This window comes from Ornithorhynchus anatinus, chromosome 8 (genome assembly GCF_004115215.2).
Source record: "Ornithorhynchus anatinus isolate Pmale09 chromosome 8, mOrnAna1.pri.v4, whole genome shotgun sequence".
In the NCBI taxonomy this organism is placed as follows: Eukaryota; Metazoa; Chordata; class Mammalia; order Monotremata; family Ornithorhynchidae; genus Ornithorhynchus; species Ornithorhynchus anatinus.
Genome location: NC_041735.1, coordinates 13,796,431 through 13,817,316, shown reverse-complemented (window position 1 = coordinate 13,817,316; position 20,886 = coordinate 13,796,431). Strand labels below are relative to the sequence as shown.

General features: G+C 40.0%; 1 protein-coding gene across 4 annotated transcripts; it reads right to left on the bottom strand.

Moving 5' to 3' along the window:
• Nucleotides 1-3,556: 3,556 nt before the first annotated feature.
• On the bottom strand, nt 3,557-19,643 carry STX16 (syntaxin 16). Of its 4 annotated transcripts, none has more exons than XM_029070288.2 (9): nt 19,471-19,643; nt 16,659-16,670; nt 13,274-13,381; nt 12,225-12,365; nt 10,978-11,140; nt 7,361-7,452; nt 6,940-7,083; nt 5,527-5,607; nt 3,557-3,703 (listed from the first exon to the last, which is right to left on the bottom strand). In XM_029070288.2, the coding sequence occupies exons 1-9, from the start codon at nt 19,606-19,608 to the stop codon at nt 3,599-3,601; spliced, it is 984 nt and encodes a 327-aa protein (XP_028926121.1). In that variant the 5' UTR covers nt 19,609-19,643; the 3' UTR covers nt 3,557-3,598. The 4 variants fall into 4 exon arrangements, with proteins under 4 accessions (XP_028926121.1, XP_039768866.1, XP_039768865.1 ...); XM_039912932.1 differs by having other exon boundaries at nt 19,528-19,641; XM_039912931.1 differs by lacking the exon at nt 16,659-16,670.
• Between the last annotated feature and the right edge of the window lie 1,243 nt (nt 19,644-20,886).

The following is a 20,886-nucleotide window of genomic DNA, read 5'->3' as shown; positions in this document are numbered from 1 at the left end:
CTCCTAACAGCCCCTCATTACTGGAGCTTCTGCTGTTCAAAATATGGGAAAATTGTATAAAAGGCAATTTTCTGGATTTTAGGTGATTTGCTTTTCTCATACTGCATATGAAATAAACTGCTCACTTAGAAAAATCATTAATTGAAGAAATTTAAATGAGCATTTTACTATTACAGTCCAAGAAGGTACGACTTGAGCCAAAGAGTAATTCTGATCTCGGGTACAGTTAAAGTGTGTCCACATTTAATTCTAAAATTTCAGAACAATATTCTACATTCTGCAAAATTTCTTTATTGTGGAACATCTCTTCCAAACAGAACCAATTCAGAAAAATACTGTACAAAAATCTTCACAATCTAAGTGCTTCCCTAATTAATTTTTGCAAAAGAGAAAAAGTCATAGCTAACCAATTATGTTGGAAGGGCTTTATTACTTTTTAGAAGTCATCAGCTAGGATAAAACATCAAAAGTTCTTTGTCAAGACAAATAAATAGCATTTTCTCAATTTAGAGAAAGTTGTAAATATGTTATATTGGAGCAAAATACTGCTTCACACTGTATGGTGTAGCCAGCAACACCACAAAAGAGACAGATTTTTCAATCATAACCATGGAAAAGATCAGTATCGACACTGGAGAGAGAGCTGTTAAACAAATCATTCAGGTCTTACCTTAATTTACTGCTGATCAAATGACTAGGATGCTTCTAGGCAATCCAGAACCGGCAGCAGAAACAGCACATCTTCTACATCAAATGAATGCTCAATGAAAGCATTCTCCTGACGGGCAGGCATAATACAGATGGTAGAAGAATAAGTGACCCCTGGGTCATCTGACCATCAAGCCTCACTTCCCTCTCCGAGAGGCAAGATACATCTTTTGGGTACCAAATTATTGCCCGAGTACATCAAAGACACTAGAATCTTTATTTACACTTTTCTTGTAGGAAAAGCTCTCAGGATTAGGATCAGAACAGGATTAGTTTTTGTCTCACTTCCCACAGCACAACTGATCTTTTCCCAAGTTCAAGCTCAACGATACAAAAACAGACTCATGTAAAACTCTATTTCAAGGAACAGTGCAATTCTGAGGGTCTTTCGTCGATATAGTCCAGCCTCAGGGCCACGTTGTGGAGACATTCCACTACAGCAGCTGTCATTTCAGGGAATAGAGTCCCTCAATTCCACCATCCCCTTAGTTTCAAATGATTGAACGATTGATTAATCTCAAAGTCACAGAGGAAAATGGTCATTTCCAGTTGTATATACGGTGTTTTGAAAAGCAAACATAAGTCAAGCTCATAAAATAATTACCTACTATACTCATGAGGTGAAAGACTAACTGTAAAACATAAAATCATGCAGAGGTTTTATTTTTCAAAGGGACAATTCCTTCAAATATTAGTGTGATTTGGCCATATAGACAACCAATAAAAAGTGTTCTCAGGTCTGCTACAAAGTGCAGTAGGGCTTTTAGAGAGTTTCCCCATCTTTACTGGCTCTATGGAGGATCAGAGTCTCTAAACTATGGTCATTTTGAATGCAATTTTTTTGACAATTGGGGACCCAAAAAGGATGAAAGTTGCCTGGCAAGTCTGGCAGTGTCCTGAATATCAGAGGACAAGTTTTCTTTCTGAAAGTACTCCTCAATTTAAGACCTGGCAATGAGGAAATTACAGTAGAAGGCACACAGTAAAATTTCACATTCTTCCAGTTTGCTTTAGCTCATCTAGAACCTCAGTGGTTCTAACGTGGAAGTAAAGCTGGACCATCTGGAATGAAGCACCAGTAAAATAATAAGTTCTGAGTCGCCTGTTTTGGCTGTAATTTGAATTATTTCAAAGATGATGCTTTTTTTTTCCCTCCTCTCTCTCCTTCAGGGAGGGATCTCGATCCAGGGTCAAATGGCCCAAACGGCCGCCAACACCTTCAAAGGTAGTGAGCTGCAGTTGACCACCTACAGTGCTTGACCACTCCTGCAAAAGTCACATTCTACTTTCACCTCTGGTTCTAAAGGAAATCAATGACTGTCTAATGGTGAAAATAAATCAGGAGAAATATTTAGAAGGGCATTTGGATGTGAAGAAAATTATCCTGTTAATGCAGCAATATTATCCCAATACAGACCAAATTTCAATTTCTGGGAACATCTTCAATCTTAATTCTAAAGAGATTATTCAATGCTAAAATGAAAATAAAAACATCTACTGAAGTTGGCAACCTTTAAACATGATGACAAAGGAAGTGATATGAAAAATGTATGACGTGGTTGCTAAAAAATTGCACAACTTTAGGACCAAGGGAATTATGAATAGATTCATTCTCTAAAGTTATTCTGACCTACCCCTTGTTTTGGAGTACTCAGAAGACTCACCAGCATCTTCTACTGCAGAACTACAGAAAACTGGTAATCCCGTTCTGGAGATTTGATTTTTGCCCTCATTTACAGGGGGATTCCTATTCAAAGGTATTGCAGACTCAAACTTGTCTCTCTTATTCTGAGGCTCTTGGCCATAATCTTTCTCAAGGGATACAGGGGAGAGAAGGGAAATGAATCACACCACTGAGGAGTAACTTACAGATGTCTCGTAAATAGATGGTCTGTGCTTCACTGGTACTCCACTATTAAATAGGATTAAACTGGTTCCACGGTAAGCTCAGTCCATTACAAGGGGCTTGGTCATAGTAGCAAAAGCACATGTAATGCTCAGACATGGAGGACTCTAAAGGACTGGAGAATTTCTTTTATAGTATATTATAACACCTTATGGTTTACCTTAGAAAATGAAGCACATAACCCCTAGATGAGGAAAATGCTTACAGCTCCAATTAAATTTAGGAAGCGATTTTCAATGGTCAAATCAGTGAGTTAAATAATGCCAATGATCATTTCTTACTATCCGTACTTAACTACTCAGCTCATCAGCAGCAATAAAAACATTAAACTCAATGGGAATGTACAATGAATTCAACTTCAATGAATTCAACTTTAAGGGCTTCTTTTCACACAATCTAATATGGCATATAATAAAGGAAAATTGGGTGAACACAATTTGAAGTGTACCATTTAAGGCATTTGACCTCCAATTATACTTTTTGGTACCAAATTCCTTAAACCCACAGGGTTTAAAAAAAACACACAAAAAAACCTAGAAAGACAATTGCAACATGCTACTCAGACAATAGACCTCTGAAAAGCATATATATATATATATAAAATAATTTCTGCATGTGCCTATAAAATTTATCTCCTCATTTTTCTACCTTTAAAAAAAATACTGAAACTTTTAGATATAGGACTCAAGTTGCTATTCAGCAGCATTATCAAATGTCTTGAAAATCTTTATATTGAAGCCAAAAAAAGAAAGTAAATCTATCACTGGATCATGATTTAGGGAAAAGATTCTACTGAAACATTGCACAGACCTGTACCACTGGGGATTGTAAAGTACATTCAAAGGCAACTTTCAGAAGATCAGATCCATTCATTCACATTGGGGGGGGGGGGGGGGGGGGGGGGGGGGGGGGGGGGGGGGGCGGGGGGGGGGAGGGAAATCCACTTCACACACAAACATGAAGTGAGAAAATCAGAAAAGTTACCTAGTGAGACTTGACACCAACTAGTACAACAAGAAGGACAATAACAATTACAAACAAAATTAAAATAACAAGCATCTTCCGATTCTTCTTTTGATACTGCTCTGCCTAGAGAACAAGAAAAAAAAAGTAACTTTTTTAGCACAATCTATATTCTTGCATTCCCTTTGTACTTTGATAAAACAATGAGGGAAAATCTAATTATCTACTGCTTCTAATCCAAAACAACTCAGATTTGCTATATGAAAATATCATTTTAGTGTGACATAAATGTTCATTGTGCAATAGTTCTATTTAATCTATTCTAAGAATGTTTATCTATAGCATAAAATTGGAAACTAAGATTAAGAGGTAATATCTGGAGAAATTCAAGTTTCCTATTACTTTACTATTTATGTGAATTTAATGATTAACACTTCTAAACAAGCTGATTTATTTTGGTATACATGTCATAAATGACTAAAATATGCATCATTCACATCCCAATGAATTTTTCTACAAAGTGTACATATACTGTAATACTTTGGACTTGTGTGCACATTTTATTCAAGAAAGACTATATAACAAGGGAAATTTGTATTAAAGTTCATAGTTTAACACAAAAAATATTCTGTTTCTGTTAACTCTGACCATATAGTTTCCTTGACTTTTTCCAGTAGCTACATCCTGGTAAAAATACATAACTTTTTTTGGGTATAATTAAAAAAAAAACACACTTCAACACTGAACATTTCTAGATTCAAAAAACTGTACTATGAGCCAAAGTTAGTCTTTAATAGTACACTCTGATTGAAAATGAAGTTAGTCTTCCAGGAAAGTACAAGAGTCTTCCTTGCTTTATGTAATTACTTTGCTGCTTAGCTTTTGGTAACAAGAATTCTTAAGATCTAAAACAGACATTTTTAAACAAACAAAAAAACCAAACTTGAGACTATTGGCAAAATCTATGTCTTTGTTCTCTTGGGAAAAAGTTGACTTCTTGATTGAAATGTAATATTGGTAAACTCTTTGTGTACAGGGACCATAACTTTTACTTCTATTGTATGCTGCCATACACCTACCATAGTGATCTGCACATGAAGAGGCACTCAAAAGACGCTGTTGACCATAATACATTAATGAAATCAGTGCTGAGCCGTCTACAAATACCACTGTTTAAAGGTGGAGGAAATTTGATGGAATACATTTACAGAAGTATTATTTACGAAAAGGAATTATTAAAATACTTTTTTGAAATACATTCAAGTATTTGTAAAGTTAAAATGACATTTCATGTACATCTGTTTCTCATTACAGATTAGACAATTTTTAAATTTTAATAGCCTCTTTCCAAAATCCAAAGTGAATTGGCAAACAATATAAAACTGTCCATCACGCTCAAGTTCTCGGACCATTTTTTGCCTTCCAAACTGAAGCACAACTACGCTGGGGAAATTACAGGGAAAGTAAATTTTGATCTACTCCAGAGGGGATTCTTTGCCAGCAAATCATGAGAAATGTGCCACAATGGAAGATGGTGTCAGTAACAATAAGCAGACAGAAATGTGTCAAACATAACATTTCAAAACACCTATTCAATTTATTTCCAAAAATAAGTAGGGCAAACATTTAGAAGTCTTAAAAATGAAAAAACCCACCCACATATTTTTATATGTTATTTAATTTTAAAATTAAACATGAAGTTCATCAGAAATTAGTAGTGGCATTTAGCCAATTCTGCTGACTTTGCATAAATTACTGCCTGCATAATTCAATGACTAGAAATTATTAAAGACTTCTTTTAGGCACTTTTAGTAATCAGCACTGCTCTATAGAGTAAGTGACTAACTTAGTTTGCCTAACAGTCTTTTGTAAAGTTTCTTAAAAAAAAACAAAAAAAAAACCCCAAAAATACTGTAATAGGTTCTACTTTAACAGATCTCTTCTTTTACCTTGTGAAGTTGTTTCAATCCATCTTCCGTTTTGATACAGGACTGTTCAACATTATAGTCAATTCTATCAAGAAGTGTACCCTAAATAGCAGATAAATAAGGATGATTAATAGTCACAACAAAAAAAAAAAAAAAAACCAAAACACTACAAATGATGCCCTCTTTAAACAATACTAATTTCCTATCTTATTTTTAAAACATCAAAACTGTTAGCATTATCACGGTAGAATGTAGCAAAATCATCTACTTCAAATATTTACATATGTGCATGGTGTTATACCACAATATGCTACATATAAGGCTACAATGAAGCAATCCAGCTTTGAATTAAAGTTGACAAACTTAAGGCTTTCAGATGTGTTACTGAGTTAGCTTGCACTATGCCCATCCTATAGATTCGTAGTGACATTAAAAGTTCCAGTTGCCTAGTCAAATCCTGGTCTTAGAGTGAGGAAAGAAGTGATAAAAGTGACAGTTATTATGGAGGCTCCAAATTCAATATTACTTGAGGAAATGCATTTTGTGTGAGCCACGTCTTTAAAGTCATTAAATCCATTATAATGAAACAAATTTCTTTCCAAAGGAAATACTGCATTGGTTAAAGTAGAAGAATATGTTGATGAAAGGATAGAGAATAAAAGTCATTTCATGGGAAATAGTGTGGCCTAGTGGACAGAGTAAGAACCTGGGTCAGAGAACCTGGGTTCTAGTCCTGGATCTGTCAGTCGTCTGCTCTGTGACCCAGGGCTAGTCAGTTAACTTCTCTATGACACAGATATTTCATCTGTATAAAGGGAAGAAGTAGCAGCACGACAGGAGAGACAGGAGGCAGGGAGGTCAGCAAGGAGGCTGACGTAGTGGTTAAGATAGGTTAGGATAAATGCTTGGATTAACATGGTAGCAGTTTGGTTGGAAAGGAAAGGGCAGATTTTAGCGATGCTGTGAAGGCTGAATCGACGGGATTTGGTGACAGATTGAATATGTGGGTTGAATGAGAGAGATGAACTGAGGAGATGCCAAGGTTCTGACTATGGAATAGTTCACTTACACCTATGTTCTTATCCTTTTACTTATGGTACGTTTGCAGTTTGGATTTGCCTGTGTCCAGCCATTCCCTGATTACAGTTTAAACTCAAGGATGGGCACTATGTCATGCCTACTGCATGTTCCAAACACAATCTAATTCAGTGCTCAGCCCACAAAAGGTACTCAGGAACTGCTAACTGCTGATGCTGACATGTTGACAAAAAGCATTACCTAATCCCAAAAGGCTCCAGGAGCTATAAAGAGAATTTGCACCATAATTTGCATATCACCAAACAACAATATCTGAGCTTTGTCAAAATCAAAAAAAACAAGAGGAATACATATTAAAAATAAATGCTACACCTTGAGAATTATGCATTTACACACCTGTTCCACTATCATTGCTCCTAAGTCCCTAAAAATTTCATTTAGGTCAGAAATAGACTGTACAATCTGGCGAATTTCACGCTCCCTCTCTTCAACCATTAGTGTATTTTGTTCCACCAATACTAATTGGTCATCTGTAAAACCCTGTTGAAACAAAAACAGAGATGAAAAATTTAATACATTCCTTTGAAATAATGTCAAGGCCTTTAAAGTAACTGGGAGGTTATAAGAGGTACTAAAGTGGAACTGATCATCAAAATACCTCATGGAAAGGTACACATGCTTGCAAAAAATGTTTTCCTCAAGAACACATGAATCATTTTGAGGTGATTCCGCACATTTGCAGAACAAAATAACTTGATATTTAGACGGACAGAAATAAGTGGAAAATATTAAGGATTTTTCTAGGCATTTAGCTTACCCTATCGTAAAGAGTATTGTCTTCTCCATCATCCATAAGTGGTACTGATGTATCAAAAAAGTGCTGTGATCTTTCCTCTCGATTCTTCATGCCTATTAAAAATATGAGCAATAGCTAATTCTACATATATATATAAATATATATATATACATCTATTTTATGTATATGTAAGACAACTCCATTTTGGTTGCTTCTGCTTTAGAGTGGCAAAATCAGTGGCACTTACTGATATGTTCCCTGCCCATGAAAAACTTACAGTCTAGAAAAAGCCCCACTGTGAAGCCAATCATTTCTTAGCAATCTTACGAAAAGACACCCAATATAGCTAAAGGAATTACAAACGATTAATATTTAGTTACAATTTACAAAGTAGTGAAAAGGATATTTTAATTATCAAGTACTGCTTATTTCACTAGTGAAAGGAAAACCAAGCTATATTTCAGATTTCTAAATAACAGCTATTTATATATATTTATATCCAAGCACGTTAGAAAAACAAATGGCATTTGATGCTGTTTGAACTAATCCATTTTAAAAAATTATCTTTCCGAAAAAGTAGTTCCTACAGCATGCGAATTAAGGAGTTCAACAAGTATTACCCTACGGTTAGTCCCATGGAAAGAACACGGCTCTGGGAATGAACCGGCCTGGGTTCTAATCCCAGTTAGACAAGTAGGGGAATGCCTGCTACGGTTTTGCCAATAATCAACCATATTTTACTGAGCACTTAGGATGGTACTAAGCACTTGGGAGAGTTCAGAATAAGAGAGTTGATATATTCGTTCCCTGCCCACACAAGGTTACAGTTTAGAGGGGGAGACAGAAATGCTGAAAGTTTCTAACTCTAAGGGGTTTCAGAGGTGAACAAGCCCAGGAGAAAACTTGAAAAACAGCTAGCTAACATGGGCAGTGAAGACCACAAACAGTTGCTACCAAGCCAGCTGCCTCTAGGGTTATGATGCTACCTGCCCATCATTGGCAGTGCAATACAGTTACTTTGACCATAAATAGATCTTGCACGCAAAATGTGCTGCCCAATACACTTTGCATTCCAGTGGGAACACAATGGGCAGGGGTGAGAGTGCAAAGCATTGAGCAAACCACTATCACTATAATCAATTCCTTCACATAGGAAACGTCAAATTTGAAGATTCAGGACTAAGGATTATCTGTTGCTTTCAGAGGAAGGCTCCATTATCATCTTAAATATTAATCACACAGTAGCTGTATTGATTATACAGTATTCCTCTAAGCAAAAGGAGTACATCCACTAGACTGTATGCTCCTAGAGTGCAGGGATCAGGTCTACCAACTCTACTGTACTGAACTCTCCCAAGCACTAAATACAGTGCTCTGCACAAAGTAAGCACTCAAATACCACTGTCTGATGGAATGAAACACATATAGATCTATATTACCTGCTCACTAGATGAGCCCCAAAGTATAACTACTTGGTGTTCGCAGATTTGTCCTTTGGCTTGAAGATGATGCTGTCGCTGGTGAATATGATGGCTTTAGAGTAAGAATCTCTTAACACTTACACCATGAAAATCTAACAATGCAACTCTGCTGGTTCCTTTGCTATTCAAATGAGCATCGGTCAGGAACCAACGGTCAATACGGGAAAGAGATGTTCTGAAGCCAACAAGGCACATACTTGAGTTGCTTTTTGCAGTAGTGGTGATAATCTGTGCTGAGCAATTCACTTGAAGATATATTATGAGCTATCACCCATCATTCAGGAATGACCTTGAAGTCATTGTGATTGTACTTTCAGATTACTAGGACAATGAGTGATGACAGCCAAAAGCAAAGCAAGGTAATTAGAAATGGGTTAGAAAATAAATGTAGAATTTCACCACTCTGTTCAAGCAGAATATGCTCTTACTTTGATCCCTCCAATACTGATGTCATAGAAGACATGGCGGTAAAGCTATTACTTTCACTCCAATACCTTTAGGGCCTGCCTCACTCACCTAAGGGCTTCAGCAAGAGAAGACAAAGGCTGAAAAGAGCTAAGGGCTTCTGACTGGTTAACCAGAAACTGAAACATTTGCTCTTCAGAGCCTGCCACCCCCAAGCTCCATTTCAGCTGGCCCTCATCCTAAGAGTAGTGTCTCCTTTTCTCCCTCCCACACAAAACCATAAGTTGGCATGAAGTTCTAGGCATTGCACTTTATGATGGATGACTGAAGAGAGTAGGAGAAGTTACAGAGAAGGGCAACCAAGATTAAAAAGGAGAAAGCAAGTAAGTCAATCTGAGAATAGATTGAAAGATTAGGACGCTTCAGTCTGGAAAGAGGAAAGCTGAAAAGGAGCATTCCTGAAGTCAGTCAAACAATGTGTTGAGCAATGAATTAAGTGCTTGGGAGACTACAATATTTAGTAGACACAATCCCTACTATCAATTAGTTTACAATCTAGTGTGCATGGCAGACAAAATAAAATTTCACGTGGGGGAAACAACATAATATAAGGTTATGTACATAAGTGCTGAGGGGGTGGAGTGAGTAACCGTGTTTAGGGAGTATGGACTCAATCAGTGGTATTTACTGAGCACTCACTGTGTACAGAGCACTGTACTAAGTACTTGGGAGAGTGCAATGCAACAGAGTTGGTAGACACATTCCCTGCCCACAATGAGCTTAGAGTCTAGGCTCAAAGGCATAAGTGATGCAGAAGGGAGGGAAAATGGGGAGCAGGGGAGTTGAGAGGTTTGTCAGGGAAGGCTTCTGGAGCAGTTATATGATTAACAGGGCTCTGAACATGGAACTAGTGATGGTCTACCATATGAAGGGAGAGGGAGTTCCAGCCAGGAAGGAAGTGTTTGGAATGAAAAACAAATTGTTCTTTATCAAACAACTGGAGGAAGGAGCACCCATTGAAGCCTGAAGATAGAAGATTCAAAACATTCTTCACACAGTACGTGCTAAATTATATGGAATTATTAAGTTGTGCAGGCAAAAAAGTATCAGTAAGTTCTCCAAGAGAGGTTTGGATAAATTCACGGTCAAAATATCCAAAATGGGTTAGTAAAAGGAGAAAAGCTAAGAATATAGAACGAATAGTTAGGGATATTACTTGGTATATCCTTAATCATTAGGATGGATGCCAAAGGGGACAACCTATACATGTTTCCTCTAATGTCCTGTGGCCACTGTTGGAGACAGGGTGCTGAGATGGTTGGACTACTGATCTGACAAAGTAATATTCTTATGTTCCTGACTCTCTATAGTATTTTGTAATACTGAGACAAAAGTGGGGTTTCCTTTCTTTCCCCTCCCTCATCTACATCAGAGTAGTGACACAGAAGCTAGCTTTCTCAGAAAATCTACTTCCATTTGTGCCCCCACTTACCTGGGCCTTCCTGAAAACAGAACTATGAACTAAAGACAAAGTTGCTTAATATTCTATCAATACAGATAGAAGGCAAGACATTTCTTTCTTCCACCCTAAATGTGCTGGCAGGTTTACAGAAGAGGGGTACATCTCCAAAATACGATGAACATCGAACATTCATTTGTACCTTCTTAGAGTTTGAACTACAAAAATAAGGCTATTTTCATCTACTGAAAAACATTCAAAATGATTGACTTTGCTGGCAAAAAGGCACTTACGTTTGAGATAGCCAGATTGCGCATGTCGAAAATTGGTGGACAATTCCTGAAGAGATTGGGCTAGAGAGGACACTACATTTCGGAGAACTCGTTCTTCCTGTTCTGTACAATTCCGTGCTCTACACTGCAAAGCCTGAACTGCTCTCTGACACCTGTGAAACAGCTGAAAATAGAATTGGCATTACCAAATGGATCACTGGGGGACAAAAAATGTGCTCAAATTCAGCTTGTAAGGGCCCTGGGCAGGAAAGATGCCTGGTCTTGCTGTGGATATTTTACATTTTAATTTGGGTAGGCAATTCACGAACGTGGATCAGACTGGGTGAATCCTAGACTTCTTTTGGGTTATTGAGTTGAGTACACATGAATAGTCTACGGGTACTAAACCCAGCACTCCTGTAGATCTCTACCCAGGCTTCCAAACACACTCACCCCTAAATCAGGATCTGAGTGAGCTCCTAATTGTCTGGTGCTAACATGGCAGCATTCTGTAGCCTTGGGCTGAACTGGGCAGAGAGAATAGAACTGCCTGCTATTCCTTGAACTGCCCCTGCATCCCTGGATGGCACCTTCAGTATTATGGAATCGGATGGGTACTGGGCTTGGTTTACAGAGGACACGATTCAGGAAATGGAATTTTTGGAAAGACAGGTAGTTCTACTCTTTAAGCTTCCTCTGCCCCAGATCAAGGGGATCAAAATGCCAATTTACTCACATTAGGCACTCAAATATTAATGAATGTTTGCCATAAGTGGCAGCTCTGATTTCCAGAGTAACTGCTTCAAAAAGAAAGTAGCAATGTGACCCACAACTGGGCAATGGTACTCTCAGCTGAGCTAGAGCTTACAATGGCAACCAGATAGTCTTAGGTATCACGCCCGACACCATGATCAAAGGATTGCTGACCTCCTAGTAGATGCTAGGTTTTCGTTTTGTTTTGCTTTTTTTAATGGCACTTGTTAAGCTCTTACTATGTACCAAGTACTGTACTAAGAGCTGGGGTAAATAGAAGATAATCAGTTTGAACTCAGTCCCTGTCCTACAGGGGGCTCACAGTCTAAATTGGAGGTAATAATAAAATGCATATTCCTAACTCAATCAATAGTATTTACTGACTGCCTACTGCCTACCAGTAGAACTGCCATGAGAAGTCCTCACTGCTAATCTAGGATCCTAAGGAAAAATCATAGAAACTGGGATTAAGAGGTGAGCATTAAACTTTTCCAGTTAAATATTTTTCAACTTACCTGTGTGATTTCTTGGGTTGTTATTTCAATAGCATGTTCTTCCTCAGTGCTATCATCCAAGGTAGGTCTGTTTAAATGCTTATCATGAAGACTAGCTAATTCTTTCATCTTCTGCTTAATTCTGCCAACATCATACTGTATCTAAACAACAGAAATCAACAAGTCTACTGTAATTTCCCCCAAGTGATTAGTTATCCCGAAGTTAAAAAGTACATACAACTTCAATAATTTTATGGAACCAATCCCAAAGAAATGAGCCTCAACACTGAAGAAGGCTCTGACACAGATAAAGAATAATTTCTGAAACCAAAAAAATTAGGAATCTCAATGGGAACAGATGTGTTCTCTCCTTTTAAATAACCCCCTCTGATACAGTGTGGCTGCAGCCAATCAGCCAGGACAAGAAGTACCCTTCCTTTAAGCAAATCAAAGGAACCTCATTTCCAGCAATATCTTTAATTTACTTTAGTGCCTGTACACTTTGACAGCAAGAATCATGCCTATCCCAACCCTGATTGTACAGAAACGGCAGCTTAGTATACAGTGTTTTCATGCAGCAGGCACTCAATATATACTACTGATTGAGTTGGGGATATACATTTTATTGTACATCCCTATCAAATGAATTCTTATTCTACATTTCCTCTATTTCCTATCACAAAAAGAGAGGACCTATTAAAATTATAATCATAATTCTGAAACATTTTTCAATTTTAAGGGGTATGGGTCAGGAGGGGAGATGGGGAAATTTAAAAATTTCAAAGAAACCCCTGTAAACTTTTGTCACCCCTACCTGTTGTCCCTTATTTCTCAAGCACAAAGGAGTTATGGTTACCAACTCTGTGTAAAGACTTGCTAGTGACCCATTAGAGAACAAAATTATTCCAATTAATCTCTTCATGTGGCACAGAAATGATAGGTTTCAAATTATTTTCAGGAAAAAAATCCCTATTCAAAAATACTTTGAACAATGTAAATTTAGAAAACATACCACAATAGTTGCCAAAGTAAAAAATATTTCATACGAACAACTTTCATAGGCGACTTACTTCATCCACTCCATCAACCCATTTGGGAGGTAACCGTTTCGTTACACCAATTGCTGCTTCTGGATCTAAACTGATGCCTGATACCAGTGCCATGCGATCATCAGCAAGCTATATGAAAGGAGAACGAATTGTTTAAAAATTAAAATAAATAAATTTGGTTCAGATTCAGAGGGAAACAGAAAGCTAAGAGAACATGCACTTGCCTATTAAATATTATTCTAATAAATTGACTTGGAATGTCTATTTCTCCCTTTCTTGACTTTCATTGCAATTCTGTTATCAGTAGATATTCTTAGATACTAAATAACAGATAGAGACGATTAGGAGTTTGACTTTACAAGCCTGGGTATATTGGTGGTCTTCTAGAAACTTTAAAATAAAAAAAAACCCCACACAATGCTAGTTTCTTAAGAGATCTAACCCATGCTACTACTGGTTTCCCTCTTGTTCTCTCTCCTACTATCTCTATTTGTAAATGATTCCTGCCTGCTTGCCTTCCACACAGTTTATCAGTTCCCTGCAGGCAGGGACCAAGTCTTTTGATTCAGATACACTCTCCCACTGCACACAACAGGAGTTCAATAAATATTACTGATTAGCTGATTGACTCCTACAAGTACTATCATAATGGCATAATGGGAGATTATGATAGTCTCCTGGTGAGTACCATAATTTATATGATCACCAAAGAAAATGGTTAGAATCCAAAAAAGGCTAAAATGGAAAAAAAAACCCAAAAAACACATTTCCACAGAGGTAAAGATCCAAATTAACTTATCTGTATATTGAATTGAGGGGTCTATTTACATTTAATCTGTGTAATAAACTGTGACACACAAATAGTCATTAACCACGAGCAATAGCAGCGTGGCTCAGTGGAAAGAGCATAGGCTTTGGAGTCAGAGGTCATGGGTTCAAATCCCAGCTCGGCTACTTGTCAGCTATGTGACTGTGGGCAAGTCACTTAATTTCTCTGCGCCTCAGTTACCTCATCTGTAAAATGGGGATTAAGACTGTGAGCCCCACGTGGGACAACCTGATTCCCCTGTGTCTATCCCAGCGCTTAGAACAGTGCTCTGCACATAGAAAGCGCTTAACAAATACCAACATTATTAATTTAACCATAAAGCCACGAAATCTGGCTTAGCAGATCAGCATACTCCCAATTCTCCAGGAACAGAGGGAGTTGAATTCTTGCAGAATTCAAATTTATGGAAAACTCATATGTAGTACTCATTACGTCCCACACCACACTGATAACAGTCTCTTCCGACAATGTGCCACACTTCACCCAAAGAGACTTGGGTTATTGAAATAATTTTCTCTCTGCTACTGAATTCTAGCCAAAATGAACAGTGAAAAACGTGTTGTAGCAGAACTGAGTTCATCATTCAAACAAAAATACCAGTCACAAGCTCCTAAAATGGCAAAAGTGGGAAAAGAAGTGAGGGCTTAGTCAGGGAAGGCCTCTTGGACAGTAAAATGTCTAATATGAAGGAGGGCATTCCAGGCCAGAGGGCGAGAGGTAGGTGGCAAGGTAGGTGAAAGCAAGGTATGACAAGTAGGTTGGCATTAGAGAAGTGAAGTGTGAGGGCTGGGTTATAATAGGTGTGCAGTGAGGTGAGGTTGGTGGGGGCGAGGTGATTAAGTGCTTTAAAGTCAGGAGTTTCTGTTTGATGCAGAGGTGGATGGGCAACCACTGGAGGTTCTTGAGTAGTGGGGAAATGGACTAAATGGTTTTGCAGAAAAATGACCTGGGCAGCACAGTGAAGTGTGGACTGGAGTGGGGAGACACAAGAGGCAGGGAGATCAGCAAGGAGGCTGATATAATAATGGCAGTATAGGATAAGTGATTGTATTACCATGTAAGCAGTTTGGTTTAAGAGGAAAGGATGGATTTCAGCAATGTTACGAAGGTAGAACAGACAGGATTTAGTAATAGATTGAATATGTGAGTTGAATGAGACAGATGAATCTAGGATAATGCCAAGGTTACATGCTGGGAAGACAGGAAGGATGGTGGTACTGTCTACACTGATTGGAAAAACTGAAGGAAGGATACGGTTTGGGTGGGGAGATAAGGAGCTCTGTTTTGGACTAGTTAAGTTTGAGGTGTCAGGGGAACATTCAAGTAGCGATTCAAGTCAGATCCTCTGACTCCCAGGCCCATGCTTTTTCCACTAGGCCACACTGCTTCAAGGCTTTTGCCTTTGGGTACCATCTTTTGCTTTCGTGTTAGTACTGAGATAACACTACTCCTCCTTTTTCTTTGTTGGATTTGCTCACTGTACTCATAATCTGATTTTAATCCTCTAGAGATGACTACTCCAACCTTGAGCCCCATTCTGGCCCCAAACCAAACTTCTTATATAAGCGCTGTTAACCAGCTGTAAAATGGGCTGCTTTGAATTTCACTGTTGTTTAATCACTTCTGCCTATCCCGAATGGAGGCCCTAATGAACGGCAAAATACCCCAAAGCCAGGAGGTAAGGCAGAGAAAGACCAGGAAATGCAAAACCAGGGCTATGTTTTTCTAAAAACTGTTTGTACTCAGTCATATTTATTGAGCACTTACAGTGTGCAGCGCACCAAACTAAGCACTCGGAAGAGTACAATGCTAGAGTTGGTAGACACAGTCCCTGCCCACAACAAGCTCACTGTCTAGAGGGGGAGAGAGGCACTAATAAAAAGAAACAACAGGTAATTGCTTTAATTCCCTGCCACAACGAACTTATTCAAGTTGAATTAACTTCTATTTAGTTTTGACTTTTCAGATGAAATTATTCAATTCTGAAATCCATCTAGGGTCTTCTCAAAAATCACAAAAGCAAGTTGCGTACTGTATTTATCACAGTAAGAGAAACTTTGAGATCCAAGCCTAGCTATGTCTCATAGACTGGTTCTCCTTATGTTCCAGTAAACGAACCCAAGTACAGTTATAACAATTCAAACTAATTATCAACTGCTTCTAAGCCCCAGTAACACAATATACTCTACAATAACGTGTAAAAGGTCTTCCCTCAATTTCTAACTCACATAAAAGTGGGTCTGCATTAATGCCTAACCGACTAAGGCACTGTTGTGGAGTGTTATCTGTGGTAGAAATTGTCAATTTTGGCCATATTCACTGCTTGGTTCGTTCCCACATTGGGCTTTTATTTGGGATCCAGCCAGGTAATAAAAGTGGCCAGAACAAAAACAGTAAGATGGTAAATTACAGTTCAGAACCCTATCACCTTACATTCACACAGACAAAACCAACAGGACTGTACCAAGTCTGAGATCTGGCATTTTACATTTGACTAGAAATTTCAGCCTTAAGTGCTGAAAATGTACCTCCTGAATTATTCACTAAAAATACATTTTAAAACATTCAAAACAATACCTCATCCAGCTCCTGAAGAGATTTGTTGTTCCCATCAGCCCCATCCAGTTAGGGACAGCAAAAAGAGAAAGAAGGAGAGAGAAAAGGATAGAGACGACAGTATGGTCAATTTAGAAAGTTCTGGGATTTAAACTATCTATTTACCAAAAGCTAACATAGTAGTCTTTAACATATGCTCTATAAATTAAATCATTTTAGTCTTTTTTTCTATATTGCACAAAATTGTGCAAGTGCGTATTTCAGGGTGCTTTTTGGTAATTAGGAAAACAGAATAAAAAATATCAAATAGCTATTAACATGGACAAAAATGCAAATCCTAAATATTGTAATTTTCACTAAAAATGTTTGACCGTTTCAGATGTCTTGGCTGCACAGACAAGAATGTCATTTAAAAGTCTTATTCCATCAGATGGTTTCAGATTAACACAAAGATAAAATTAATAAACATTCAACTCGAAAAACTGCATATCAGTAGAAAATAAGTAAAAAATATTTACCAATGCCAAACTTTTTCCCAACATTTTTGACAAATATTCAAGGTCTTATATAGGTATAGAAATCAAGTTGGGCAGTTATCTGCAAAAATAGGAATCTGCTCCTGTTATCTGGGTAAATTCCTGGGGCAAGGTAATGAAATCAGCATTCTTTACTTTGCACCTGACAAAAATCTATATTTGGACTGGGTGAGGAGGTGCCCATTTTACAAACTCATTTGATACAGGAAACCTCTTCAGAGTATTAAAAAACATTTTTATGCAATCCACTGGAAATCTTTCCTAGTAAGCAATCATGAAAGTTAAATTAAAAAAAAATTATGCTTAGTTGTAACAAGAATACTCAATTTAATGGAACCTTTAAAAGTTCAAGTACCCAAAGAAATCTAAATAATAATGTGCAACAACTTTACAATTTAATTGTATTAGTAAAGGGAGCAAACACTGCACAACAGCCAACTGTGATTAAAGTGACAACTGTGATTAAAGTGTGAGACACTGGTGATGGTCCCACAGCCAGACATTTTTTTGAGGATAGATTTTCCACAGAAAATTTCATGTTTGGTCTAAATGTACACTGGGGAAAACAATATTTCCCTTTTTGATGGGATTGTACCATGCAGACAAGATCAGTGGTTTTGGAGTCATATACTAGCAGTATCACTTTGCGATCCCCTGCATGTACATGCAGTATCACATCCAGATAGCATTTCACACTTTCCCAGTTTACCCAGTTTTTGCCTATCCTGGGGGAGCTGAAAAAATTGACTACATTCCCCAGGATCCCGATAATCCTCTTCATTCCAATATATTTTCCTCCCTTAACTCTCACGACACTATTTAAATTTTGTTTATCTACACATGCAAAATAAAAATCTATTTCAATGCTGGGTAACAAAAAATTGATTCACTAAGAACATAAATGCCACTATCAGATGAGGCCAATAATTCTGGATTATCCGACCTAGACTTCCATTTCTGGGAACCCTGATTCTAATATGCACCCCAGTATACCCTAGAAAACAGTTGGTAAGGTAAATTATTGATAGCGCACAGAACAATAAAGGAAAGAACCAATCAGCAGGAATAAATCCAGAAACAATTAGCCAAAAGCACAACCTCCATTTCGAGTTATTGTAGGCAATAATATAACTGGGACACCTACAGCACCTACTAAAATGGAGAGAGCAGGGGGGAAAATGGGCAGAAAGGTGATATTTCAAAACCAAGAGAGAAGACAAATTAAGCAGTTATAATACCGTTAAGACTTGTTGCTAAAGGTTGTACCGCTAAATTGGAAGTGGAGAGCTCTAGGGAGGAGGGAAGAGGAGGAGTAGGATAAGGAGGAAGGAGGCGGGAAGTAAGGCTTCAGGACTGGGCTTAAATCTCACAAGACAACATTTCATAGTGAGAGAGAGAGAGAGGCAGAGAGAGACACACAGAGAGAGACACACACACAGAGGTCGTGCACAGAGAACACACAGAAAGGGAGACAGAGAGACACAGAGAGAGAGAGGAAGACAGAGACACACATAGAGAAGGGGAGACAGAGACACAGAGAGAGAGGGAGACAGAGAGAGACACACATAGAGAAGGGGAGACAGAGACACAGAGAGAGAGAGGGAGACAGAGAGACACACATAGAGAAGGGGAGAGAGAGACACAGAGAGAGAGGGAGACAGAGAGACACACAGAGACAGACGAGAGGGAGACAGAGGGAGACACACACAGAGGGAGACAGAGAGAGACACACAGAGACAGAGAGAGACACACAGAGAGGGAGGGAGACAGAGAAAGACACACAGAGGAGGAGGGAGACAGAGAGACACACACAGAGAGGGAGACAGACACACACACAGAGGGAGACACAGAGACACACAGAGGGAGGGAGACAGACACACACAGAGAGGGAGGGAGACGGAGACACAGAGAGGGAGAGAGACAGAGACACAGAGAGGGAGACAGAGACACAGAGAGGGAGACAGAGACACAGAGAGGGAGACAGAGACACAGAGAGGGAGACAGAGACACAGAGAGGGAGAGAGACAGAGACACAGAGAGGGAGAGAGACAGAGACACAGAGAGGGAGAGAGACAGAGACAGAGAGAGGGAGAGAGACAGAGAGGGAGGGAGACAGAGAGAGACACAGAGGGGGAGGGAGACAGAGAGAGACATGGGGAGGGACAGAGAGAGACAGAGAGAGAGAGAGGGAGATACACACACACAGAGGAAGATAGAGACACAGAGAGAGAGAGAGAGAGAGAAATCGGTCGTGCAGAGAGAGCAGAGCAGGTGTAGGAGGCCGGCAGGAGACTCACCGCAGCAATGCTACGTGAATGCAGAGGGCTGCAGGTGGAGGAGGTGTAACTACTCACTTGCTCGGCTAACAGCTGCCGGTTTTGGATGGAATTGTTCCGCAACAACAAGAAAGCGTCGGTTAAACGCCGAGTGGCCATGGCTAACCCCTCAGGCTCCTTGGGGAGACCCCCCCACCCTCCCGCCCCCTCCAATCCACCACGGGGCGGGCTGGCTGCAGGCAGTCCTTGAGGAAAAAGCGTCCTTCCCCCCACCCCCCAGTCGTTCCTGGCGGGGCCCGGCAGGTCCCCGGGGGTGTCCCTCTCGCCCTCAGCCCCGGTTAAGGTTGTGCTCCTTCGCGGCCCCTCATTCGAGGGGGGGAGGCGGCCTGGCCCGAGGTGGGGCCTCCTGGGCGGGGCCGCCCGCCTGGGGGGCCCCCGGACCTTGCCTCTCCTCCCTTCCTTCCTTGCCCGTCCGCGGCCGGAGCCCCTGGGGCCGCCGCCCCCCCCCCGGGCTAGCGGACCGGCCGGGCGCAGAGCGGCGGCATCAGCGGGGCAGGCCGCGGCCTCCGCCGCCCTCCATCCTCCGGACGGGACTGCGGCAGCGCCGCCGCTTCCGCTTTGGCTTCCCCTTCCCCGTCCGCCGACGTCCTCCCCCGGCCCCGCTCTTCCCGTTCCGGAACTTTTCGGCCCCCTCCCCCCCCGAAAAGACCAAGGCCGCTCATTCCTTCATACCCACGGCTCAGTAGCAAAAACCCGGGCTGGGGAGTCGGAGGTTACGGGTTCGAATCCCCACACTACCCTGGGCCTCAGTGACCTCATCTGTAAAGTGGGGGATGAACGGGGAGCCTCACGTGGGGCAACCCGATGACCCTCTAGGCATTCGAGAGTATTTATGGAGCGCTTACTATGTGCAGAGCACTGGACTAAGCGCTTGGGATGGACACATCGGTAACAGAGACAGTCCCTGCCCTTTGACGGGCGCACAGTCTAATCGGGGGAGACTTTGACGGGCTGTGCACATAGTAAGCGCTTAACAAATACCAACATTATTATTATTCATTCATTTAATAGTATTTATGGAGCGCTTACCATGTGCAGAGCACTGGACTAAGCGCTTGGAATGGACAAATCGGCCACAGAGACAGTCCCTGCCCTTTGACAGGCTTCTCTTTCTCCCCCAGCACTTAGAACAGTGCACATAGTAAGCGCTTAACGAATACCAACATTATTATTATTATTATTCATTCATTCAATAGTATTTATTGAGCGCTTACTATGTGCAGAGCACTGGACTAAGCGCTTGGAATGGACAAATCGGCCACAGAGACAGTCCCTGCCCTTTGACAGGCTCCTCTATCTCCCCCAGCACTTAGAACAGTGCACATAGTAAGCGCTTAACGAATAACAACATTATTATTATTATTCATTCATTCAATA

Coding starts and splice junctions, on each gene's coding strand:
- STX16 (XM_029070288.2), bottom strand. CDS start 19,608: ATGGCCACTCGGCGTTTAACCGACGCTTTCTTGTTGTTGCGGAACAAT. Junction 12,366..13,273: donor GGGTTGATGGAGTGGATGAA/GTAAGTCGCCTA, acceptor TCTGTTGTTTAG/ATACAGTATGATGTTGGCAG. Junction 11,141..12,224: donor CAACCCAAGAAATCACACAG/GTAAGTTGAAAA, acceptor TTCTATTTTCAG/CTGTTTCACAGGTGTCAGAG.